Source organism: Capsella rubella, unplaced genomic scaffold (assembly GCF_000375325.1).
Source record: "Capsella rubella cultivar Monte Gargano unplaced genomic scaffold, Caprub1_0 scaffold_4, whole genome shotgun sequence".
Classification (NCBI taxonomy): Eukaryota; Viridiplantae; Streptophyta; class Magnoliopsida; order Brassicales; family Brassicaceae; genus Capsella; species Capsella rubella.
Genome location: NW_006238920.1, coordinates 6,955,619 through 6,976,557, shown reverse-complemented (window position 1 = coordinate 6,976,557; position 20,939 = coordinate 6,955,619). Strand labels below are relative to the sequence as shown.

At 34.1% G+C, this 20,939-nt stretch overlaps 4 protein-coding genes across 6 annotated transcripts; all 4 read left to right on the top strand.

Annotated features, from left to right (window-relative positions):
• Window positions 1-520: 520 nt before the first annotated feature.
• Window positions 521-2,115, top strand: LOC17889998 (CAX-interacting protein 4). 2 transcript variants are annotated; one of them, XM_006294499.2, is made up of 2 exons: window positions 521-641; window positions 823-2,115. In XM_006294499.2, the coding sequence occupies exon 2, from the start codon at window positions 855-857 to the stop codon at window positions 1,848-1,850; it is 996 nt and encodes a 331-aa protein (XP_006294561.1). In that variant the 5' UTR covers window positions 521-641; window positions 823-854; the 3' UTR covers window positions 1,851-2,115. The 2 variants fall into 2 exon arrangements, with proteins under 2 accessions (XP_006294561.1, XP_023639782.1); XM_023784014.1 differs by having other exon boundaries at window positions 818-2,115.
• Window positions 2,116-2,517: 402 nt separating this feature from the next.
• Window positions 2,518-3,805, top strand: LOC17888548 (outer envelope pore protein 16-1, chloroplastic). Its single transcript, XM_006295116.2, has 6 exons — window positions 2,518-2,712; window positions 2,798-2,849; window positions 3,122-3,153; window positions 3,240-3,273; window positions 3,356-3,423; window positions 3,502-3,805. Exons 1-6 carry the CDS (start codon window positions 2,599-2,601, stop codon window positions 3,646-3,648), a joined length of 447 nt encoding a protein of 148 aa, XP_006295178.1. The 5' UTR covers window positions 2,518-2,598; the 3' UTR covers window positions 3,649-3,805.
• A 6,267-nt stretch (window positions 3,806-10,072) lies between these two features.
• Window positions 10,073-12,706, top strand: LOC17888177 (probable protein phosphatase 2C 23). Its single transcript, XM_023784364.1, has 4 exons — window positions 10,073-11,728; window positions 11,814-11,927; window positions 12,036-12,300; window positions 12,398-12,706. Exons 1-4 carry the CDS (start codon window positions 10,232-10,234, stop codon window positions 12,511-12,513), a joined length of 1,992 nt encoding a protein of 663 aa, XP_023640132.1. The 5' UTR covers window positions 10,073-10,231; the 3' UTR covers window positions 12,514-12,706.
• A 2,139-nt stretch (window positions 12,707-14,845) lies between these two features.
• LOC17889826 (aminodeoxychorismate synthase, chloroplastic) lies at window positions 14,846-19,964 on the top strand. Of its 2 annotated transcripts, none has more exons than XM_006296434.2 (14): window positions 14,846-14,955; window positions 15,312-15,662; window positions 15,757-15,888; window positions 15,990-16,057; window positions 16,253-16,317; window positions 16,503-16,569; window positions 16,655-16,936; window positions 17,017-17,143; window positions 17,308-17,618; window positions 17,739-17,818; window positions 18,029-18,131; window positions 18,264-18,346; window positions 18,449-19,066; window positions 19,305-19,964. In XM_006296434.2, exons 2-14 carry the CDS (start codon window positions 15,314-15,316, stop codon window positions 19,801-19,803), a joined length of 2,784 nt encoding a protein of 927 aa, XP_006296496.1. In that variant the 5' UTR covers window positions 14,846-14,955; window positions 15,312-15,313; the 3' UTR covers window positions 19,804-19,964. The 2 variants fall into 2 exon arrangements, with proteins under 2 accessions (XP_006296496.1, XP_023640858.1); XM_023785090.1 differs by having other exon boundaries at window positions 15,309-15,662.
• The last annotated feature ends 975 nt before the right edge of the window (window positions 19,965-20,939 follow it).

The following is a 20,939-nucleotide window of genomic DNA, read 5'->3' as shown; positions in this document are numbered from 1 at the left end:
TTCTCGAATATGATCGATGATTCAGCTCAAATAAAAATACGGTATCGAATCGGTCGCTTTTCCATTACCCCTTTTCGTAAGAACACATGTCTGTCCCATTGTAGACCTAGGTTATTGCTTTGTAGTATCATTTGTATGGATTTACGTTTGGGCTATTATTTTGGCTACTGAACTCTTGTAAACTGCCCTTATTAGATTTAGTCAACAAACTGACAAAAATATATATATATATATATAATGTACTACCCAATTTTTAAGTTTTTCTTTCACTCCTAGAAATTCTGTTCAACCATTGATAGAACTTTATGGTATTATCTATTATGTATCCATGAAAGTTGTATTTAATATTTACACTTTGTTGTGTTATTTTTGTAAAACCTTGTGAGTTGTGACAAACAAATTCAAGATGATAAGTTACACAAGAAATGGGGGACATAAATGTAAAATAACAAAAGTTAAAGTCGGTTCTCAAGTTATTTCCCAATCTTTATAATATTGCCCTCAGACTTTCTTATTTTCCCCTTTTTGCCTCTCTTCATCAAATCAGAGGCCACCGGAGAAGACGATTAAAATCGAACCTTTTCTTCATCCATCTCTCTCCGTCGCTTCTCGCTCGCTAAGGACTTCTTCCATCAGATCAGGTTATTGATTTCTTCCTCTCTTTAGGATCTTAATTTCATCGGAACCCTAGAGATCTATCTTCGTTCATCGCCAGATTCGTATTTGTTGATTTGGGGGATTTTAAAAAACCTAGCTTTTCTGTGTAATCGATTGAATTTTATTGCCGAGATATTGATTGGTTCTCGTTTTTGGTTAGGTTAGGTTTGTGAAGTTTCTTCTAGGGTTTCGAAAAGATGCCGGCGACTGCAGGAAGAGTGCGTATGCCCGCAAACAATAGGGTGCATAGTAGTGCAGCGCTTCAGACTCACGGGATATGGCAGAGTGCGATTGGTTATGATCCTTATGCACCAACCAGTAAAGAAGAGCCTAAGACGACTCAGCAGAAGACCGAAGATCCCGAGAACTCGTATGCGAGTTTCCAGGGTCTTTTGGCGCTTGCGAGAATCACTGGTTCGAATAACGATGAGGCTCGTGGGTCTTGTAAGAAGTGTGGTCGTGTTGGGCATTTGACGTTTCAGTGTAGGAATTTCTTGAGTACTAAGGATGATAAGGAGAAGGATCCTGCTGCGATTGAAGCTGCTGTTTTGTCGGGGTTGGATAAGATTAGGAAAAGTGTTGGTAAAGGTGGGGTGGAGGAGGAGAGTAGTGAAGAGGAAGAGGAGAGTGAGAGTTCTGATTCGGATGTTGATTCTGAGATGGAGAGGATTATAGCTGAGAGGTATGGGAAGAAGAAGAGTGGGAGTGGTAGTGTTAAGAAGACGAGTTCGGCGAGGAAGAAGAAGAAGCGGGTTTCTGATGAGTCTGATTCTGATTCGGATTCAGGAGATAGGAAGAGAAGGCGGAGGTCGAAGAAGAAGAAGAGGTCGCATAAGAGAAGGAGTATCAGTGAGTCTGAGGATGAGGAAGAGGGAAGGAGTAAGAGAAGAAAGGAGAGGAGAGGAAGGAAGAGAGATGAGGATGATTCTGATGAGTCTGAGGATGAAGATGACAGACGTGTGAAGAGGAAGAGTAGAAAGGAGAAGAGGAGAAGGAGAAGCCGTCGTAATCATTCTGATGATTCCGATTCAGAGTCCTCTGAGGATGACAGAAGGCAGAAGCGGAGGAACAAAGTCGCAGCCTCTTCTGATTCTGAGGCCAATGGTTCAGGCGATGATGTCTCACGCGTTGGACGAGGTTCTTCTAAGAGGCATGAGAAGAAGAGCAGGAAACGCCATCACAGGAAAGAGTGAAGTAAGATCTATCTTTATGGGCCATTTTCCCTCTCCATTTCCCCCTATCAATCCTAATATATCTTATGTACAATAATGAACATGGCTTGTATGGGATTTGGATTTGTGTTGAATTTGCAATCCATCTCTTGTTTGGTCTCTGTTTATTTCAAGGATGTGTAACATTTGTGAGATACTTGGTGTTGTTGATTGTGAGTCATTTAACTCTATTTCTCCAGTACTGATCTTAGATTTGATTATTGTTACTAAAGTTCCGATTTTTACATGTCATGTTGTTCTCTATACATATTGTGAGTAGTTTACTAATCTTGATTCTAAGTGCCTTCAACACTATTGATTCAAGACTGATCTTAGAATTGATTGGTTTGTTTTTAAAGTCCCGATTTTTACGTTATTCTTACGTCGGCAATAGTAAAGAAGAGCTCATCACGTCGGCAAGTGTCGCTGTGGAGAGATCACGAGATTCGTGGGTTGGGATAATTGGATTTGGCATGGCTCTAAACTAAGAGGACAAACTCGTCTTTCACATAGCTCGAGTTTCATGGCTTGATTCATACAATATCAGAATATCTACTCGTGGGTCCTTTGTTTAATCTCTTCTCCACCGTTGAACCAAAGTTTAACATATCCACCGTTAATGTTAAAAGCCACTTTATATATCCCAAGAAAATAGTTGAACTTGTTACAGAAACAAGATCAGAGTGAAAAAAATATCTCAAACAGAGGAAGAAGAAGAAGAAGAAGAAAGATGCCTTCAAGCACATTCTCCGGTACCGTGAGTACGCCGAAGCTTTCGGTGGCTGTTGATATGGGAAACCCTTTTCTCAATCTCACCGTCGATGCTTTCCTCAAGATCGGAGCTGTATAATACTAATCCCTCTCTCTCTTTCTTTGATGGATCATTTTGTTACTTTTGTCTCTAATTGATTTATCTTTGATGGGTTTAGGTTGGAGTCACTAAATCTATTGCAGAAGATACTTACAAGGCCATTGACAAAGGTAAGCCCTCAACTTTATCAAACATAAACAAGTAAAGTGTTCTTGTTTTGTCAATGTTTGTTATAGTCTGGTGAGTTTGATGAACTTAAAAGCATAGAAGAAGTTGTAGTCTTTACTTTAGCTAAATCCCTTTAGCTAGACAAACTTTTTCTATAATTGGACAGAACACATTGTGATGGATCTGTTTTTTTTTTTCTGTGCTTATCATTACTACTTTTTGTTTGTTGGAGCTGCAAAATATCATTTTTTACTCCATGGTTCGTATATTGTAGGGAGTCTCTCCAAGAGCACTTTGGAGAATGCGGTGAGTATACACTGCTGAATCAAATCTATCTATATGTGGTTTGTAGAAATGTTAAGTTTCTGATATTCTACTTAATATTGTTGCAGCTTAAGAAGTTGTGCAAAGAAGGTGTTTACTGGGGTAAGTTAGTTTCTAGACCCATTGATTTGGTTTCAACATATGAAAATAAGTTTAAAGATTCCAAACATATGAATATGATCAGGAGCTGCGGCTGGAGTCTATGTTGGAACAGAGTATGGAATCGAACGTGTCCGTGGCACTAGAGACTGGGTACTAATACATTTCTCTTAACATTTTTATGCTTTAAGATTTTTGCAAAACTAATTGGTTTGAATGTATTGTTATTAGAAAAACGCAATGCTAGCAGGCGCGGCGACAGGAGCAGTGCTCTCTGCGGCTGGCAAGAAAGGCAAAGACACTGTCGTGATCGATGCCATCCTCGGTGGCGCGCTTGCAACCGCTTCTCAGTTCCTTAACAATCATTATTTCTACTGATTCTCAAATCTTTGTATAGGGACCAATTTGGTTTCCAATGTCGGTTCTCTATATATGGTGGATGATTTGCCTTTGTTTGCTCTTTCAATAAAAAACAATGTTGTAGTGTTTTTGAATGAATCATTTGAATTGAGTATTGTGAACGTTAGTTGTGCAATTTAGCTTATTATATATAAGAAAATGCCTCAAAATAATGAAAATTTTTGTATAGAAAGTAGCAAATGATTTGTGGTTTCTATAAAAACTCAATGATGTGTACGCAAAGACTCAAAACTTAACGAGTTGTCCAATGTGGAAATGTGTGTACTTAACTTCAGTATAGTAAAACGTAGCGAATAATTAAAGTTAAAAAGTTTCTATGATTTATTAATTTTTTTTCCGAGGAAATTACACAATACTAGATTGGGCTTTTGATGAATGGGATTGGGATAGGATTAGATTAAAAACTTTAAATTTGGGCCTTAATGTTGAAGTCTCAACCCATTATCTCACAAACACTTTTATATACATGTCCCTAAGCTTTGGCTGGTGGCCTCTAAGAGGACCTCGTAAGGTAATAGTAATGATTCATGTGCATAAGCTTATTGTGTAGGTCAGATCATAAACTAAGAATCAACGGTATCTTTAAAAAAGGCTAATTTCTTTTAGAAAACAACCACATGAATCATTGAAATGAGCTTCTAATGGCAGTAGTTTCCATACACATCATTACAATAAACTACTTACAATTTAAATAAATAAAACGATATACGTGTAGTTGTTGGAGAGTGTCTCTTGGTGTGTGTTCACTTAAAGATATAAGGTAGTGGAGAAAAATGGTGGTGGAAATGAAAGTGACAATGCTGTCTGCAACAAAATATTTCTCATGGATCTTTATATGTTTGCTTAATGGCTACCATCTCTCCCGATCTCTCTATCTTTCTCTACCACTTTCTTCCTTCCTCAAGCCATACTTCTCATTCAACCAATCTTCTCACATTACATCAAATCATTCAACTTAACCCCATTGTCTACAAAGAAACTAATATAGTATAGTCTATGTACATATCATCAAGATCTAAAGTTTTCTATAGGACTATCTCGAGTTGGTGCTTCACTTGTTTGGGTCAATCAAAACTATGCATTAGAATAATATTCGTAAAATCTAATAATGACAAAGTGAGAATAAAAATGAGACGTAATAATAGTGTGAAAGTTTTAGGGGAGAGTAACATGTATATTCCATATACTTCCATAATAGGTGAACTTGCATAAGTGGGTTGAAAGATGAGTCAAGACAACAATACTTTAGTGCCAGCAAAGCCATAAGATCCACCAAATCATAAACTGACACAAAAGACCCACTTCTCTTATTATTCTTTACGATAACTAATCCCCACCATTAAGGTCCACTAATCAAAATTTTGTTTTGTTTATTCGTTTTCATAAAGTCAAAATTATTAAGAGAAGCAAATTAGTGATTTAATTATCATCTCTCTTTCTTCCAACGAATACTTTATTTTTAAAGGTCAATGATACAATACAACAAGTAGTCTTTGTTTTACTTTTTTTTTTTTTAACTTCATGCAATGTTTGTTATATAGTTCTTCTCGGTAAGTAATTTGACCAGTACGTATATATACTTTATATATAACCTTTGTGTTTTACTTTTATGTGTATTATATATAGAGCTTGCATAAACAACCGAACATATATTTTGGTTGTTCAATTTAGTCATTAACCGATCGATAATATGTGGAATTTTGTTTGGTTAACCAAGAACTTTGTTTAGTTCGGTTCGCGATTAATTATCATATATATATATATATATATATATATATATATATATATATATAATCTTTTTGTTTGAATAACCAGATTAGTCACAACTAAAGCTATTTTACAAAAATTTAGAATAGTTTTCGTTAAAACCAAATCGAACAATCCAAATTTTACCGAAATCATCGCAATTCTTAAAAATAACAAAAATATTGGTCTTAATAAAATTCAGTTAGTTTTAATTTTAAAATATCGAGAAACTGAACTAACCAAACCAGAATTTGATTCTCGGTTAATTTGGTAACATTATCAAAAATCAAAATAACCGAAAAATTGCACTAACCGGACTCGAACTTCTAATCAAAATATCGTTTTGCATGTTTTCTGAAATAGATTAAAATTCTAAAGACAATCTAGAAGTTGAGATTTATAGCATTGACTTTTTTGTTCTTTCTTCCCCATCTGTTTCAATAATTGTATTTGCCAGAACATGTCTAGGGATTTTATAAGGTTTGAAAATAAATTCCCAAATTGTTTTTCTTATGAAGTTAAGAGTATTCTAATGAAAAATGTTATCATCATGGCATTATACTTTAATATGGAAACATACATGGCAAGGGAATGGAGGGTTTCTCCACTTGCAAATATTACAAATGATGATGGACCTTGAAATTATATCAAGTGTGTTGTTTAGGTTAATGATTATTAAAAGTTGAAAAATTCGACATTTATGTTTAATTAACTATATCTTATTAACAAATCTCAACCTTAAAAACCTAATATGCTTTTAATTTATAATAATTAATTAAAAGCTAATGCGCAAGTTGGATATGTCTCCACTTATCTTTTCATGTTTTTTTTTTTTTGTCAACATGTTTAAATATACATTTTTGTCTTTGAAAGCAATGATTTAATAAGGGAAGACCCACTCTTCCTTATAGTATATAGTTTTCTCTAATTCTTTATGTCTAATGATAAATGTATTTGACATTTTCTTCCTCTTTTGAAACTTGCCCCTGAGTTACCACGTGTCTACTAAATTTGATTTAACTCTTAAACGTAGTAGTAATTAGGATTAATATAGTAGATCTTGATTACTTACCAAAGCAAGTTGAGAATTAATTAATGAGTTCGAAGCCTCATTTTGTGGATTACTATGAGACGATTTGACACCAATTCTTATATTGCAACGGCTCAACCAATATTGAAGAAAAATCAACTTTATAATATAGGTAATATATAAATTTATTTTGTGACCAAGTCTTGATATTAAAATTTCATAATGTCTTTGGTCATAGTCTCACCATCTAGCTCTGCTTTTTCCAAACGAAAATATTGGACTTTGTAGGTAAACACTTGACGAAAATTCATAACAAAGCAAAATAATTGACTTTGCAGGGAATACTTTAATCAATTTTTATGAAACTCCTAATGTGTTTTAAGGCAACTGGTACATATTATGCATACATATATATTCCTTACATATTGGTAAATATTCATGACCAATACTTATTGTTTTATGCAGATATGTAGCAATGTGGACAAACAACATAACAGTGTCACACATGGCAAATAGAGTCGATGTCTAAGCCAACCTAATCCACCTCCAAAAATTCTTTCTTATCATGGGAAAGTTATAATTTATGCATTAGTGTATACTAAATATAGCTTGGAAACAATCTTTTGATTCATGCATATGTATTTTTGTAGACATGCATGTAGCAATCGTCAACAAACCATACTCAACAAATGAAAATGTAACCTCAAGCCAGTGTCTAAACCACCCCATCTGCCTCCATGCAGACCTTCAAAGAGAAACAAAAACATCCAATGAACTCAGTTTATAGTATGAAGTCTTTCTTTTCTGGATTTTTATGTTGCAACATATTTAATTTTAATATTGGACACTTGCATCCATACTAGTAATCTTCTTTTTAGGATTCTTTAAGTTCTAATAGGTCTAAGTACACTCATCTTTATAATGAGATTTTTGGATTTGTCTTGACCAATAAAAATCGTATTGCAGTTCAAGTAACAATTGAAGACTAATTTTGGAAATTCGCACCCAATGCATGTGTCAACATTAGGGTTACTCAAACGGGTTTATCATTTTATTGGTTAAGACCTACAAATTAAGAAGAATTAATCCATCGCTGAATTTTCAAATACGTTACAATCCATCTCAATTATTTAGTAGTGAAACAAACTCTTAACCCCGGAATTCTAACACTTGGAAAAGAAGAAGAATCAATTTAAAAATTAATGTATTATACGTTACATTTTCTTTCAAAATTTGAATTTGAATTGGATTTGCATGATATTTGTTATGTGCTTACTGAGTTTATTTAAAACATTAATATACAAGTTATTCACTTTTTTCTTTTGTTTTCTAGTGTCCTGTGAAACGAATCCAAAACTCCAAAATTTAACACTTGGAAAATATTAGTAGCCAAATGTGCAGAGAATCTCAATTGTAACGTTTCGTGAAACTAACGATGCCTATTTTTAATATAAAGAATAGTTTTGTAACGGATTTGCCAAAATCGTGTGCAATTTATGTCGAGAATATTGGCTTTAATTATCATAAAGAATTGAAATTTAGGGTTTAGTATGCAAGGAACTCGTGTTCGGGTAGATAATTTTTCATCACGATTCTATGTTATTTAATAATTTTAAATAATATTTGAGTAATTAGTTTTTATTTTACCCGCTATTACCACAATTTTTAAAATCTCAAAGAGTTAGACAATGTAACTTTCTTTTTCTATTCTATTTTAGAATTTAATTAACCTTTTTTAATAAAAACTCCAAAAATTCTCTGTATTTTTTTTAAAAAACATCTTTAAATAAATTTTTACTTATATCGAAATATACATAAATCTAAAATGGACTAGTTCAGAAAATAAATTTAGTAAAAATAATTTTTCTAAATTTACTGAAAATTTCAATAAAATATTTTAATCAAAATTAGTCTTTTTTTTGGATACCGATCATAATTAGTTTAAATAATATATTTTTACTATTTAAAATTTCCATTCTCATTATTTCCAAACATTTTCTTTTCGAATATTCAAAATGGTGATACTTTTATATATAGTAAGCAAAAGTACACTACACTATATATACACATATGTACATTATAAATCACTTCATTTTGGTCTACTTCCAATCAAAATCTGAAAGAAAAAAAAGAAAGAAATGAAATGATTCCAAACATTCGAATCCTGCTGGCGTGATTTAGATTAGTAATTATCACAACCTCCAACTACAAAATATATATATAAATATATAAAACCACCACCCACTCCAAAAAAATCTAAAAGAAATTAGCAATAGACTTTTAAAATCATTAACAAAAAAAAAATTAGAGCATTAAATATTACAGTGTACTACATATTAAGTTTTTTAGTTGGGAAATAATAACATTAAAATTAAGAAATAAAACCAGATTTTAAATACTTATGACATAAGAGAGAGAGAGAGTTGACGAGAATTAATGAATTAACGGGACGAGTCAGTGATCGTATGACACGTGGATAATTGTTAAACCATCACGTGATCCGACGGTGATCGTATACACAACTTACGAAGTTGTAAGTGTTTATTTTAATTGAGTTTGTTTGAACTGAAGGAAACTGTAGCTATTTTGACTTTTTATTTTTATGAGTAAATTAAAAATAAAAATTCTTTATTTCCTTAACTGGCTTTTATAATTTTTCTCCATAGTTTTTTTGAGTTTATAATTTGTAGTTGAGTTTATAGTCTTATATAATACCACGCGCAATGATCTTTCAAATAAATTGTCATATTTTCATGTAGTATAGGCACTAACTAACTAATCTTTTACTCAAAAGAAATTAAATTACTCTTACCAAAAATTAAATAATACTACAAATAAATGAACTTTAGTGTGTTACGTAAAATAATAAAATTATATCAGTTATTAATTTTAAGCATTGTTCTCTTATTTGTTGTTCTTCTGGTCATAAAATATATAATGTTTTTAGAAAAATATAAATAGTAATAACTATATTTGAAAACCCTGAACCTAATTTTAATATTTCTTTTAAAAAATCAGTGTTTTATATTTTTTAAATAATACAACTCTTCAAACATGATATACAATTAAACCGATTATTAAAAATTACAAAATTTGAAGTTGCAAAATTTTCAAACAGCAATTTTTTTAAAAAAAATGCTCTTAAACATCTTATGTTATAGACCTATAGTATAAGACCATTTTAGCGTATTTTTAATAATTCTATCTGTGATATTAACCATAATATATAATTTACAAAACATTTATATGTTATTTTTTTATAAACTGAGCACACGTCATCGACGCGCTTGAATACGCGAGTAAAAACAGTAGTAGACACACATTTCAAAACCCCCTGAGTTAACAAAAAAACTCCAACCTTTGCCTTCGCCACGAGTCAACCCTCTTCTTCGTCAAGAGACCTCTCTCGCAAAAACTACATATTTGATTTATTTTTATTTCCCTCATTTTCTTCAACTTTTTTTTCTCCTTTTCAGATTTAACACAAAATAACGTAACAGAATAATATTATAATAATAAAATCTCTCATTTTTTATTTTTCTCTTCTTATATTATATTATTCTCTTCTCTTTATAATTTCCACTCAAAAAAATCATTTTTCTTGCACACAAGTCAACTCTCTCATCTCTCTCTCTTCTCATCTTCTTCAACCTCTCTCTCTCTCTCACCATGGATGAACAACTTCAAGTGTAATCTAAAAACACGTTCTTTGTATCCAAATTCTCAATCCCCATAACAAAAAATTGTTCCTTTCTTTTTTCTAAGATGGGTAACGGAATCGGAAAACTTAGTAAATGTTTCACCGGCGGCGGAGATACTCACCGGAAAAAAACAGAGCTTAAATCAACTCTCGAACCGGATCCTTTAGACGAAGGTTTAGGTCACTCTTTCTGTTACGTTCGACCCGACCCGACCCGGGTTTCGTCTTCTAAAGTTCACTCTGAAGAAGAAACCACGACGTTCCGTACTATCTCCGGCGCTTCTGTGAGTGCAAACGCCGCTACGCCGCTCTCTACTTCTCAATACGATCCTTACGGACACATCGACAGAGCCGCCGCGTTCGAGAGCACGACGTCGTTTGCTTCGATTCCTTTGCAACCGATTCCGAGAAGCTCCGGTCCGATTGTACCCGGTTCTGGTCCGTTAGAAAGAGGGTTTCTTTCCGGTCCGATTGAGAGAGGTTTCATGTCCGGTCCGCTTGATGGTTCTTCCGGTCCGATTGATGGTAAATCCGGTTCTGATCAGTTCCAACGAAGCTTCTCTCATGGTTTAGCTAATATCCGGGTCGGGTCGAAAAAAGGATCTTTAGTTCGGGTTCTCCGTCGCGCAATTTCGAAGACGATTACTAGAGGACAAAACTCGATCGTGGCTCCGATCAAACCAGTTAAAGAACCAGATTGGGTATTCGGGTCGGATAAAACCCGGATCCAGAACCAGAACCAGAACGAGAACAATCTCACTGTTAATAGCTTGAATTTTAGTAGTGAAGGAAGTTTATTAGACGACGACGTTTCCTTAGAAAGCCAGAATCTTCAATGGGCACAAGGTAAAGCTGGCGAGGATCGTGTACATGTGGTTGTATCGGAAGAACATGGATGGCTTTTCGTTGGAATCTACGATGGATTCAACGGTCCAGATGCGCCTGATTATTTACTCTCTCATTTATATCCAGCCGTTCATCGCGAGCTGAAAGGATTGCTATGGGACGATCCTAAAACGGATGCAAAATCTTCCGATGAAGCTGATGTAGAGAATCGCGACTCCAGTTCTGAGGAGAAACAGTCAAAGAATTGGGAAGAAAGTCAACGACGGTGGAGATGTGAGTGGGATCGAGAAAGACTTGATCTTGATCGTTTGTTGAAGGATCGGAGTAATGGGTCGGATCTAGATCCGGATCCGAACTCGTCGGATGTGTTAAAGGCTTTGTCACAAGCTCTGAGGAAGACGGAAGAAGCTTATTTGGAGAATGCAGATATGATGCTCGACGAAAATCCTGAACTAGCTTTAATGGGTTCTTGTGTTCTTGTGATGTTGATGAAAGGTGAAGATGTTTATGTGATGAATGTTGGTGATAGTAGAGCTGTTCTTGGGCAAAAAGCTGAGACTGAGTATTGGATTGGGAAGATTAAACAAGATTTGGAACGTATCAATGAAGAAACAATGAATGATTTTGATGGTTCTTGTGATGATGAAGGAGCTAATTTGGTTCCGACTTTATCGGCCTTTCAGCTTACTGTTGATCATAGCACAAATGTAGAAGAGGTAGAAACTAATGCGCATTTTCGCGGTTAGTAATCGAAGAATTGATGATGTTTTAGCTGATGAAGTCTTGTTTTTTGTTGTTCAGGAAGTTGATAGGATTAGAAAGGAACATCCGGATGATGCTAGCGCGGTGACAAACGAACGGGTTAAAGGTTCGTTGAAGGTTACAAGAGCTTTTGGCGCTGGTTTTCTCAAACAGGTACTTTAAAATTGTTTCAGGTCTTGATTCTTGGTGATGTTAGATTTGAACATTATGTCAGTGGAATTTTGTATTGTAATTGAACTTTGGGATACATTTTATTTGCAGCCTAAATGGAACAATGCGCTTCTTGAAATGTTCCAAATCGATTACCAAGGGTCGTCGCCTTACATCAATTGTTTGCCATCACTTTACCATCATAGATTAGGCTCCAAAGACCAGTTTCTGATACTATCCTCAGATGGTCTCTACCAATACTTCACAAACGAAGAAGCGGTTTCAGAGGTCGAACTCTTTATCACATTACAACCTGAAGGTGACCCGGCTCAGCATTTGGTACAAGAGCTTCTTTTCCGTGCTGCTAAGAAAGCAGGTAATAATCTATCGAAAATCCTTACGAAAAATTGTTTGAAGCCGGTCTAGTGTATGTATAAATCAAATGTTAATCTTTGTTTCATTCATCATTTTAGGTATGGATTTCCATGAACTGCTTGAGATACCACAAGGGGAACGGAGACGGTACCACGATGATGTTTCCATTGTAGTGATCTCTTTAGAAGGAAGAATGTGGAAATCTTGTGTATAAACAAAAAACCATATAATGAACATAGAGAACAACTTTCAAAATGTTTCTGAGACGAGTTTCGAGTTTAAGTCTCGGATTAAAACAAAAAAGCTCGATCTCAAATCGAAATCTAAAGTATCGGTAACTCGAGAAAACGTTCAATGATGTATTACAACATGTTAATAAACAGTAAGGAAAAAGTTTTGCCTCTGGAGTTAAAAACACAAAGTCTCTCATTAATACAACATACAAGTCCATGTTCTTTTACTATATCTGTTGTTCATTGTTTTATTGTTCTCATTTAATTCCAATATTCAAAGATGGAAATCTAGGCTTCAAAACCAACCCTTTGACTTGGAATTTAAGACACTTAAGAGTTGGATTCGATATTTGTGGAAACCATTTGGTTATTGGTCAATGCAAGCTATTGGAAGTAGTTAGTGTGTCTTCCAACTTCTAACTGTAATGAGAATAGAGAAGTAAATGTTGCGAAGAGGAAGAAGAAGAAAAGTGGTGGATATCATCAAATCTTGTCCCATTTATGAATTAAATCCACTCTCTTCACTTAACCACTCTTCTCTTACTTCCCACCAAATCTTGGCCTCTCTGTTTCTGTACTGTTTCCACCAACTTAAGGCAACACAAGTTTGGATCTTTCTGGTTTTTAGTATCCATTGTACATCTCCTCTAGCCTCGATCTACATATCTCACAATGCATAGAGATGTAAATTAAGTTGAAAGACACCTTGATGGATACCGAGTATCAAGACTTGTTATAGTCAATTTGGAAGCTGATACGTGTTGCAAGAGATCTAGTAGGTGTAATCTTAAGCCCAATAGGCCCTATTATATTCCATTTTCTACTTCACTTCAAAACTATATGTTAACAATTTAAGTTTGGTCATTAGACCATCCTCAATGCATGGGTTCTTCTAATCTTTGTAAATATTCATGAGAACCTGGTCCTCCATATATTTGGATCAATACGGAGAAATGAGAATTATTCTCTTCAAACTATTTTCAAAAGTTTGTATCATAAAGATGGAGATGTTCTTACCAAACATCACCAGAGAAAAAGACCCTAACGAGAATTATTCTCTTCAAACTATTTTCAAAAGTTTGTATCATAAAGATGGAGATGTTCTTACTAAACATCACCAGAGAAAAAGACCCTAACGCGAAATAAATATGTGAATTGAAGTTCACTAACCTTACATAGATCAAACCATTTTGCGGATATTGTATGATAAGGAGAAGGAATGAATGATAAATCTCATATCCGTGAGAACATTGAGGAACCTCCTCTTTAAATAGGTTATTTATACTTATAAGTGAAATAGTTATGTAAGTATGAAAGTAGTTAATCATATATATGCAACATAAATATACAATACATACTATGATGATAGTGGTATATTATGTTGATGATGTGTTTCACATGATATTATGGTAATGTTATTTCATGGTGATGATGTTATAATGATGATAATAATTTCAAAATCAAACAAATCAATTTAAATAGCAATTTCTTATCAAAAGATTGTATATATATGCTAATATGCAACATCATCCATATAAATCATATAATCATCTTTTTACGAGCTTTTTGACTGATTAAGACATTAATGTTTCTTTATGTCATATAACATGGTGTAAACTTGATGCAAATATCAAACTATCATGTTATTTTCCCAAGTTAGTATGGGAAAAAATCATTAAATTTTAATTGAGTATATATGTATACTATTAATGAAAAACATGTTATTTGAAAATTTTCTAAATTTTAGAAGTAAAAAACTCGTTTTAAAACTAGGTTTTAGCTTGCTGACTTGACATATGGACAAACAAAGACCAAAACTCTTCTTTGTTTACACATAAAATCTAAAAAATTATTATGATATGTTCAACATCAATAAAACTTTTGTATGGAAAAAAAAATTTGAATCTAATTTAGTAGAAAGACATACTATTAAAAAATTTAATATAATAAAATAATAATTTTTGTTTTTCAAAAAATACTTTTTAATAATTGAGTTCTTACTTGTTATCTTGTTCTACAGTATACTGGATTTGCCATTATTGGATAAGACTATTAGAGATTTATGTTTAGTTTATTTCTATTTTTTTTCTTTTCTTATACTAATCATGTTTTTTCTTTATATAACCATTATAAATTGAAGTCTAATTATTTGAAATTAATATTTTTTTAGAAAATTTTTATTCTTAATCCCAAAAAAAAAATTGCTTTCTAAAATTGAAACAAATATTTGTAAAAAGCTTAAATTTTTATTTCCATTTTTATGTCTTCCTCTCGTTATAAAAAGCCATTTTTGTTCTTCATTCCTCCCTCTTCCCCTCACCATTGATTCCTCTCTCAGAGCAAAACAATAGCAAAAAAGGTAAAAGAAGCAAAAAGCTTCTTCCTTTATACGATTCAAGCTTTCGAATCCTCTTCTGTTTAACGTAAGTGTTTTCTCATTTCATTTTCTAAAAAGCTCTTCGTTTTCTCCAGATGTTTGTGTTTGATTTCATAAATGGTTCGGAGTATATTGTAGTATAGAGTTTGAATCAGACCTAATGATTCTCATTTCATATTCGTAACTTTGCGTTGATTAATCTGGATGTAATTGTATAGTTTTGGATTTGGGAATTGAAAAGTTCATTGTGTTAAGAGGTACTTATGTTTAGAAAAATGGGAACTTTTAAGTTGATTTGTGTCACATATGAACCCTAATTTTAGTCTGTGGTATAGTTTTCACACTCTCAGAACATTGTGTGTTATGAATATGAGTGTTTGTTTGTTACCTTTGGTACAGGAGCTATGAACATGAATTTTTCGTTTTGTTCAACATCTTCTGAGATTTCATATCCGAGTGATAGTGTTCTGAGATTTCCAGTAGCAAGACGGTTGTTGTTTTCTTCTCCTGAATTAGTTAACTTCGATGAGAAATGGAAGAAAAGTTACATTAGTTTGCCTAGTCGTGGTACGGGGAAGGTCTTGGCGTCAAGCCGGTTTGTGCCAGGGAAATTGGAGGATTCGTCGATTGATAAGAAGAGTTTACCGAGAAGAGAACCTGTAGGGAAGCTTGGTGTTGTGAGGACTTTGTTAATTGATAATTATGATAGTTATACATTCAATATATATCAGGCATTGAGTACTATTAATGGAGGTAGCTTCTTGGTTTTAACTTCTCTCTGTCAATCTCTGTGTATGGATTCAATGTTTTATTCAAACTCCGTTTTGTTTTTGTATCCCCTGTGTAGTGCCTCCTGTGGTTATTCGAAATGATGAGTGGACGTGGGAAGAAGCTTACCATTACTTATATGAAGATGTTGCTTTTGATAATATTGTGATTTCACCTGGTCCTGGCTCGCCGATGTGTCCAGCTGATATAGGTATTAGCCAGTTAATCTTAGTTTTTACAGTATTTTTGCATCAGTTTCGTTATAAACCCATATTTGTTTGTGTTTTCTCTAACTTTTGTTTTGCTCTTCAGGAATATGTCTTCGTCTTTTGCGTGAATGTCGTGATATTCCAATTCTAGGTGTCTGCCTTGGCCACCAGGTAATTTTATCTTCATAAAGAGTGCAACACTTTTTTTGTTAAGTGTTTCCTGCGTTTTCGATCTTAGTTGCTACAACCATGAATATGAGCAGTTCATCTCTCTCGCTCTCTCTATGGTTCTTTCTATAAACAAAAACAATCTCTCTCTCTTTCTCTATGGTTCTTTCTATAAACAAAAACAACATGTTTTGGTAGGCACTGGGTTATGTCCATGGAGCTCAAGTAGTTCATGCCCCAGAACCAGTCCATGGTCGGTTGAGGTATTGACAGATGTGATTAGTATGTAGGATTTTTTCTAATGCTCTCTCTGTGTCTTTTAAAATCACCTTCTGTTGCTGGATTGTAACAAGTGGAAAGTTGTTGATATTTGGTCATATCTCCTCCATTTCTCACTTCTCAATGTTTGTTGGATATTTTACTCACCATTTCCATCTACTTCTTGTAGTGGGATTGAACATGATGGGAACATATTGTTTTCTGATATTCCATCTGGGAGAAACTCTGATTTCAAGGCAAGTCATCTACTTTTATACACGGAATATTCATTGATTTCTCTAGATACAGAGTAAGATTAGTGTTGCGGCTTCAATCCTGCAGGTTGTTAGATATCATTCACTGATCATAGATAAGGAATCACTACCAAAGGAACTTGTACCAATAGCATGGACGATTTATGATGACACTGGTTCTTTCTCTGAGAAGAACTTGTGTGTTCCTGTGAATAACACTGGAAGGCCACTGGGAGACAAATCTGTTACTCCTGTTTCAGACAAGTTGGAAAATCGAAGTCATTGGCCTTCGTCGGATGTTGATGGAAAAAAAGATAGACACATTCTCATGGGCATCATGCATTCTTCACTTCCCCATTATGGTTTACAGGTTTGATGATTAATAGAGATCATATTCAGTCTAAGTTTCCTCCATTATTCAGCTGTCTTTGACATGCATATTGCTTTTAGTTTCATCCAGAGAGTATTGCTACTACTTATGGGAGTCAATTATTCAAAAATTTTAAAGACATAACTGTGGATTATTGGAGTCGCTGCAAATCTCCATCCTTGCTTCGAAGAAACATAAATGACACTGGTGAGCTCCTTTAAGCTTAATGGTTTCATTAGAAATAGATTGTCATTTCTGCCTCTCTCTCTTCCTTTCTTTCCGTCTACGATCTAATTTTGTTCTAGTATCTTGTGGTGTAACTTTGTGATTAACTGTTTTGGAGCTTCTCCTGAATAATAAATATATTTTAGCAAACATGCAGGTGACTGGTGCTACTCAATTCCTGCAAGAACTTTCCAGAACTAGATTTAGAGGAAATGGTTCCAGCTATTATGGGAACCCTAAGAAGTCTCTGTTTGCTGCCAAGACAAATGGTGTAGACGTGTTTGATCTGGTGGATTCATCATATTCAAAACCTCATTCAAAATTGCTGAGGTTGAAATGGAAGAAACATGAACGTCTTGCACATAAAGTTGGTGGAGCAAGAAATATATTCATAGAACTCTATGGCAAAAATAAAGGGAATGATATTTTTTGGCTGGATACTTCTTCTAGTGACAAGGTTGGTAGTCTATTTTCTCACTATAGTTGCTGATTGTTGTTGCTGTTTTTTTGTGCTAGCCTCCGTGTGATAAGATATCTTCTATTTTATTCTAAATTATAATATTTCCAATTGTTCCAGGCTAGAGGACGATTTTCTTTCATGGGCGGTAAAGGTGGATCTCTATGGAAACAATTGACATTTAGCTTATCTGATCAAAGGTTTTACGCATGACCTACTCTTTCTCTATACGCCAAAGGTTTATGTTCTTTTTTTAACTTGAGCGCCATACCCCTTCTCCCTGCATATTTTCTTACCTTATATATGTGCTTGGGTCATTGTGAGACTGTATTAATATGGCTGAGATAATCTACACCTTGATGCATCATATCATGCGACTGAAGCATTGAACTTCGGACTTGTTTTTTCAGCGAGATTACATCTAAACATGCTGGACATCTTCTGATTGAAGATTCTCAGAGCTCTAGTGAGAAACAATTCTTGGAAGAAGGCTTTCTTGATTATTTACGTAAGGTATGAAGATAGACTTTACTCGGTATGGAACTACGGATGCTAAAGCTTATATCTCCTTTTCGAGAGTGAAATAAATTATATTATAGAATAGTAAAATAGGGACTCATCGGTGGGTGTCGCATTTTTTCCCAGGAGCTTGCATCTATCTCTTATGATGAGAAGGACTTCACAGGGTTGCCTTTTGATTTTTGTGGTGGATACGTAGGTTGTATTGGGTATGTGTTAACTTATCTTGACTTTACTAACAAGCTTTTTCCACTGTACAATTTTGTTAGAAGACTTCTGGAATGAATGTGTAAACCTTTCTTGTGTTGCAGGTATGATATTAAAGTCGAATGTGGAATGCCAATTAATCTTCACAAATCCAAGGCTCCAGATGCATGTTTTTTCTTTGCAGATAATGTAGTCGCCATTGATCATCATCTTGATGACGTTTATGTTTTATCTCTTTACGAAGAGGGCACCACAGAAAGCTCTTTCTTGAATGATACTGAAGAGAAGCTCACTAGCCTGAGAGATTCATCAGCGAGAAAGTGGAAGGATCAAACACTTCCTGTTATAGATTCATCTCAATGCAAAGAAAGTTTTGTCCCTGACAAATCCCGAGAGCAGTATATAAACGATGTTCAGAGCTGTATGGCGTATATCAAAGACGGGGAGAGCTACGAGCTTTGTCTCACGACTCAGAACAGAAGGAAAATAGGCGATGCGGATTCTCTGGGAATTTATCTCCACCTGAGAGAGAGGAATCCAGCACCATATGCAGCCTTTCTCAACTTCTCAAATGCAAATCTGTCTTTATGCTGCTCGTCCCCTGAAAGGTTTCTTAAGCTGGACAGATATGGAATGCTAGAAGCAAAGCCGATTAAGGGTACCATAGCTCGTGGCTCCACACCTGAAGAAGATGAACTTCTTAAATTGCAATTAAAACTCAGGTACCCTGAACACAAATCTCCCATTACTTAGCCTTTGCATATCATGAGTGTCTCGGATTGTTCTAGAATTGTCGGTCTTATAACTTATAGTTTTTAACATAACAAAATTCTGCCCGTCAAATATATATGTGCTGTATTACATCTTTGACGAGCCTAAGTCTTGGCCATAAAATGTCTCTGTATTATCCACATCAATGCTACTTTAACATTGTTTCTTTCTTTCCCTCTCTTGTAACAGTGAGAAGAATCAAGCTGAGAATCTGATGATTGTTGACCTTCTAAGGAATGATCTTGGTCGTGTCTGTGAGCCTGGCTCAGTCCATGTACCTAACCTCATGGACGTGGAATCATACACAACAGTACACACTATGGTGAGCACGATCCGTGGACTGAAAAAACCAGATATCAGTCCAGTGGAATGTGTAAGAGCAGCATTCCCTGGCGGTTCGATGACTGGTGCCCCAAAACTAAGATCCGTTGAGATTCTTGATTCTCTAGAGAACTGTTCAAGAGGCCTTTACTCAGGCTCAATTGGGTATTTCTCATATAATGGTACATTTGATCTGAACATTGTGATAAGAACAGTTGTGATACATGAAGGTGAAGCTACCATTGGAGCAGGAGGAGCAATAGTTGCATTATCAAACCCAGAAGAGGAGTTTGAGGAGATGGTTCTTAAGACTAGAGCTCCTGCTAATGCAGTCATGGAGTTTTGTAGTCACCAGGGGAAACAATAATAGTCCCTTTCTCTTCAAAGTTCAAAACAATTGTTTTTGGTGGCTTTAAAACAGTTATATCTTTTGTTATTTTGTTTATTATTGTAAAATTCATTCGCATTATGAGACATTTGGCTCAAATTCAAAAAAATAAATATATAAATTTTTAGTTGTTTGTGGTACCAATTAAAATTTGTATGCAACCCCACTGGAACATCTTTAACTTTCACTTTCACAAATTTGAGTACTATGTTTCATTTATTGAGTTCAGACTGCAAACGTAAATCATATCCATGAATCATTGGACTGTTGCTTGCAAAATTGGTGACCATAAATAGTAAAAAGCTGGTTTGCAAAAAAATAAAAATAAAGTATAAAGCTTATTCTTTTAATCCAATAATATTTTTTATACATTTTTTCAATCTTTTTTGCCAGTTTCTAAAAGAAATTTAAAATCACTTTTTTAACTTTTCTTATTTTGTGAATAAGATAGTATAAATACTATAAATCGATAAATGAAGAGTTTTGTTACATTTTTTATTAGCTAACTAGGAAGATATAAAGAAAATTAAGTTAAATTTTATAATATTTTTGATATTTTTAGTTTATAATATATTATGTTAAAACTTCAAATCATACACATATTGATGTAAAAATAATAATAATATACATATATATAAAGAAACTTATACACATATTAAAATGTGGTCTTCAAAATTAGGGGCCTAATTAAGGCTATGATATATTGCCTTGTTTTTTTCATAGGAGGTACGAGCTTGTCAGTGAGTACATGGATGCATCTTGTTCAGTGGATCTTCAAATTACTCAAAGAGTTATACACTATCTATAGAATGATCTACGACAAGGATATATTGTTTTATCCCGAAACATGTACTATGTCTATGACTGTGTTCGAGCCTTTCACTGATGTAGATTGGGATATTTTTCCCTTATTCCAAATATTCTCTTGTTTGCTATTGTGGTTTTCTTGGTGTTTCTTTTAAGATATATGTAACGTTTCACATGAGCAATGTAGAAAGAGTACAAATCAAATTCCAATGCAACTAGTGATGATCTAGCCTTCTTTGATTGTAATAACTTTCTCTATATCTTGGTTTATAATCCGAAACCACAACTCTTTTATGTGATAAATGAAA

Excerpts from the sequence above, each read along its gene's own strand:
- LOC17889998 (XM_006294499.2), top strand. The coding sequence starts at position 855 with ATGCCGGCGACTGCAGGAAGAGTGCGTATGCCCGCAAACAATAGGGTG.
- LOC17888548 (XM_006295116.2), top strand. The coding sequence starts at position 2,599 with ATGCCTTCAAGCACATTCTCCGGTACCGTGAGTACGCCGAAGCTTTCG. Across the intron at positions 2,850-3,121 it reads TTACAAGGCCATTGACAAAG|GGAGTCTCTCCAAGAGCACT; the intron begins GTAAGCCCTCAA and ends CGTATATTGTAG. Across the intron at positions 3,154-3,239 it reads AGAGCACTTTGGAGAATGCG|CTTAAGAAGTTGTGCAAAGA; the intron begins GTGAGTATACAC and ends ATATTGTTGCAG.
- LOC17888177 (XM_023784364.1), top strand. The coding sequence starts at position 10,232 with ATGGGTAACGGAATCGGAAAACTTAGTAAATGTTTCACCGGCGGCGGA. Across the intron at positions 11,729-11,813 it reads ATAGCACAAATGTAGAAGAG|GAAGTTGATAGGATTAGAAA; the intron begins GTAGAAACTAAT and ends TTTGTTGTTCAG. Across the intron at positions 12,301-12,397 it reads CCGTGCTGCTAAGAAAGCAG|GTATGGATTTCCATGAACTG; the intron begins GTAATAATCTAT and ends TCATCATTTTAG.
- LOC17889826 (XM_006296434.2), top strand. The coding sequence starts at position 15,314 with ATGAACATGAATTTTTCGTTTTGTTCAACATCTTCTGAGATTTCATAT. Across the intron at positions 16,570-16,654 it reads GGAGAAACTCTGATTTCAAG|GTTGTTAGATATCATTCACT; the intron begins GCAAGTCATCTA and ends TCAATCCTGCAG. Across the intron at positions 18,132-18,263 it reads TTCTTGATTATTTACGTAAG|GAGCTTGCATCTATCTCTTA; the intron begins GTATGAAGATAG and ends ATTTTTTCCCAG.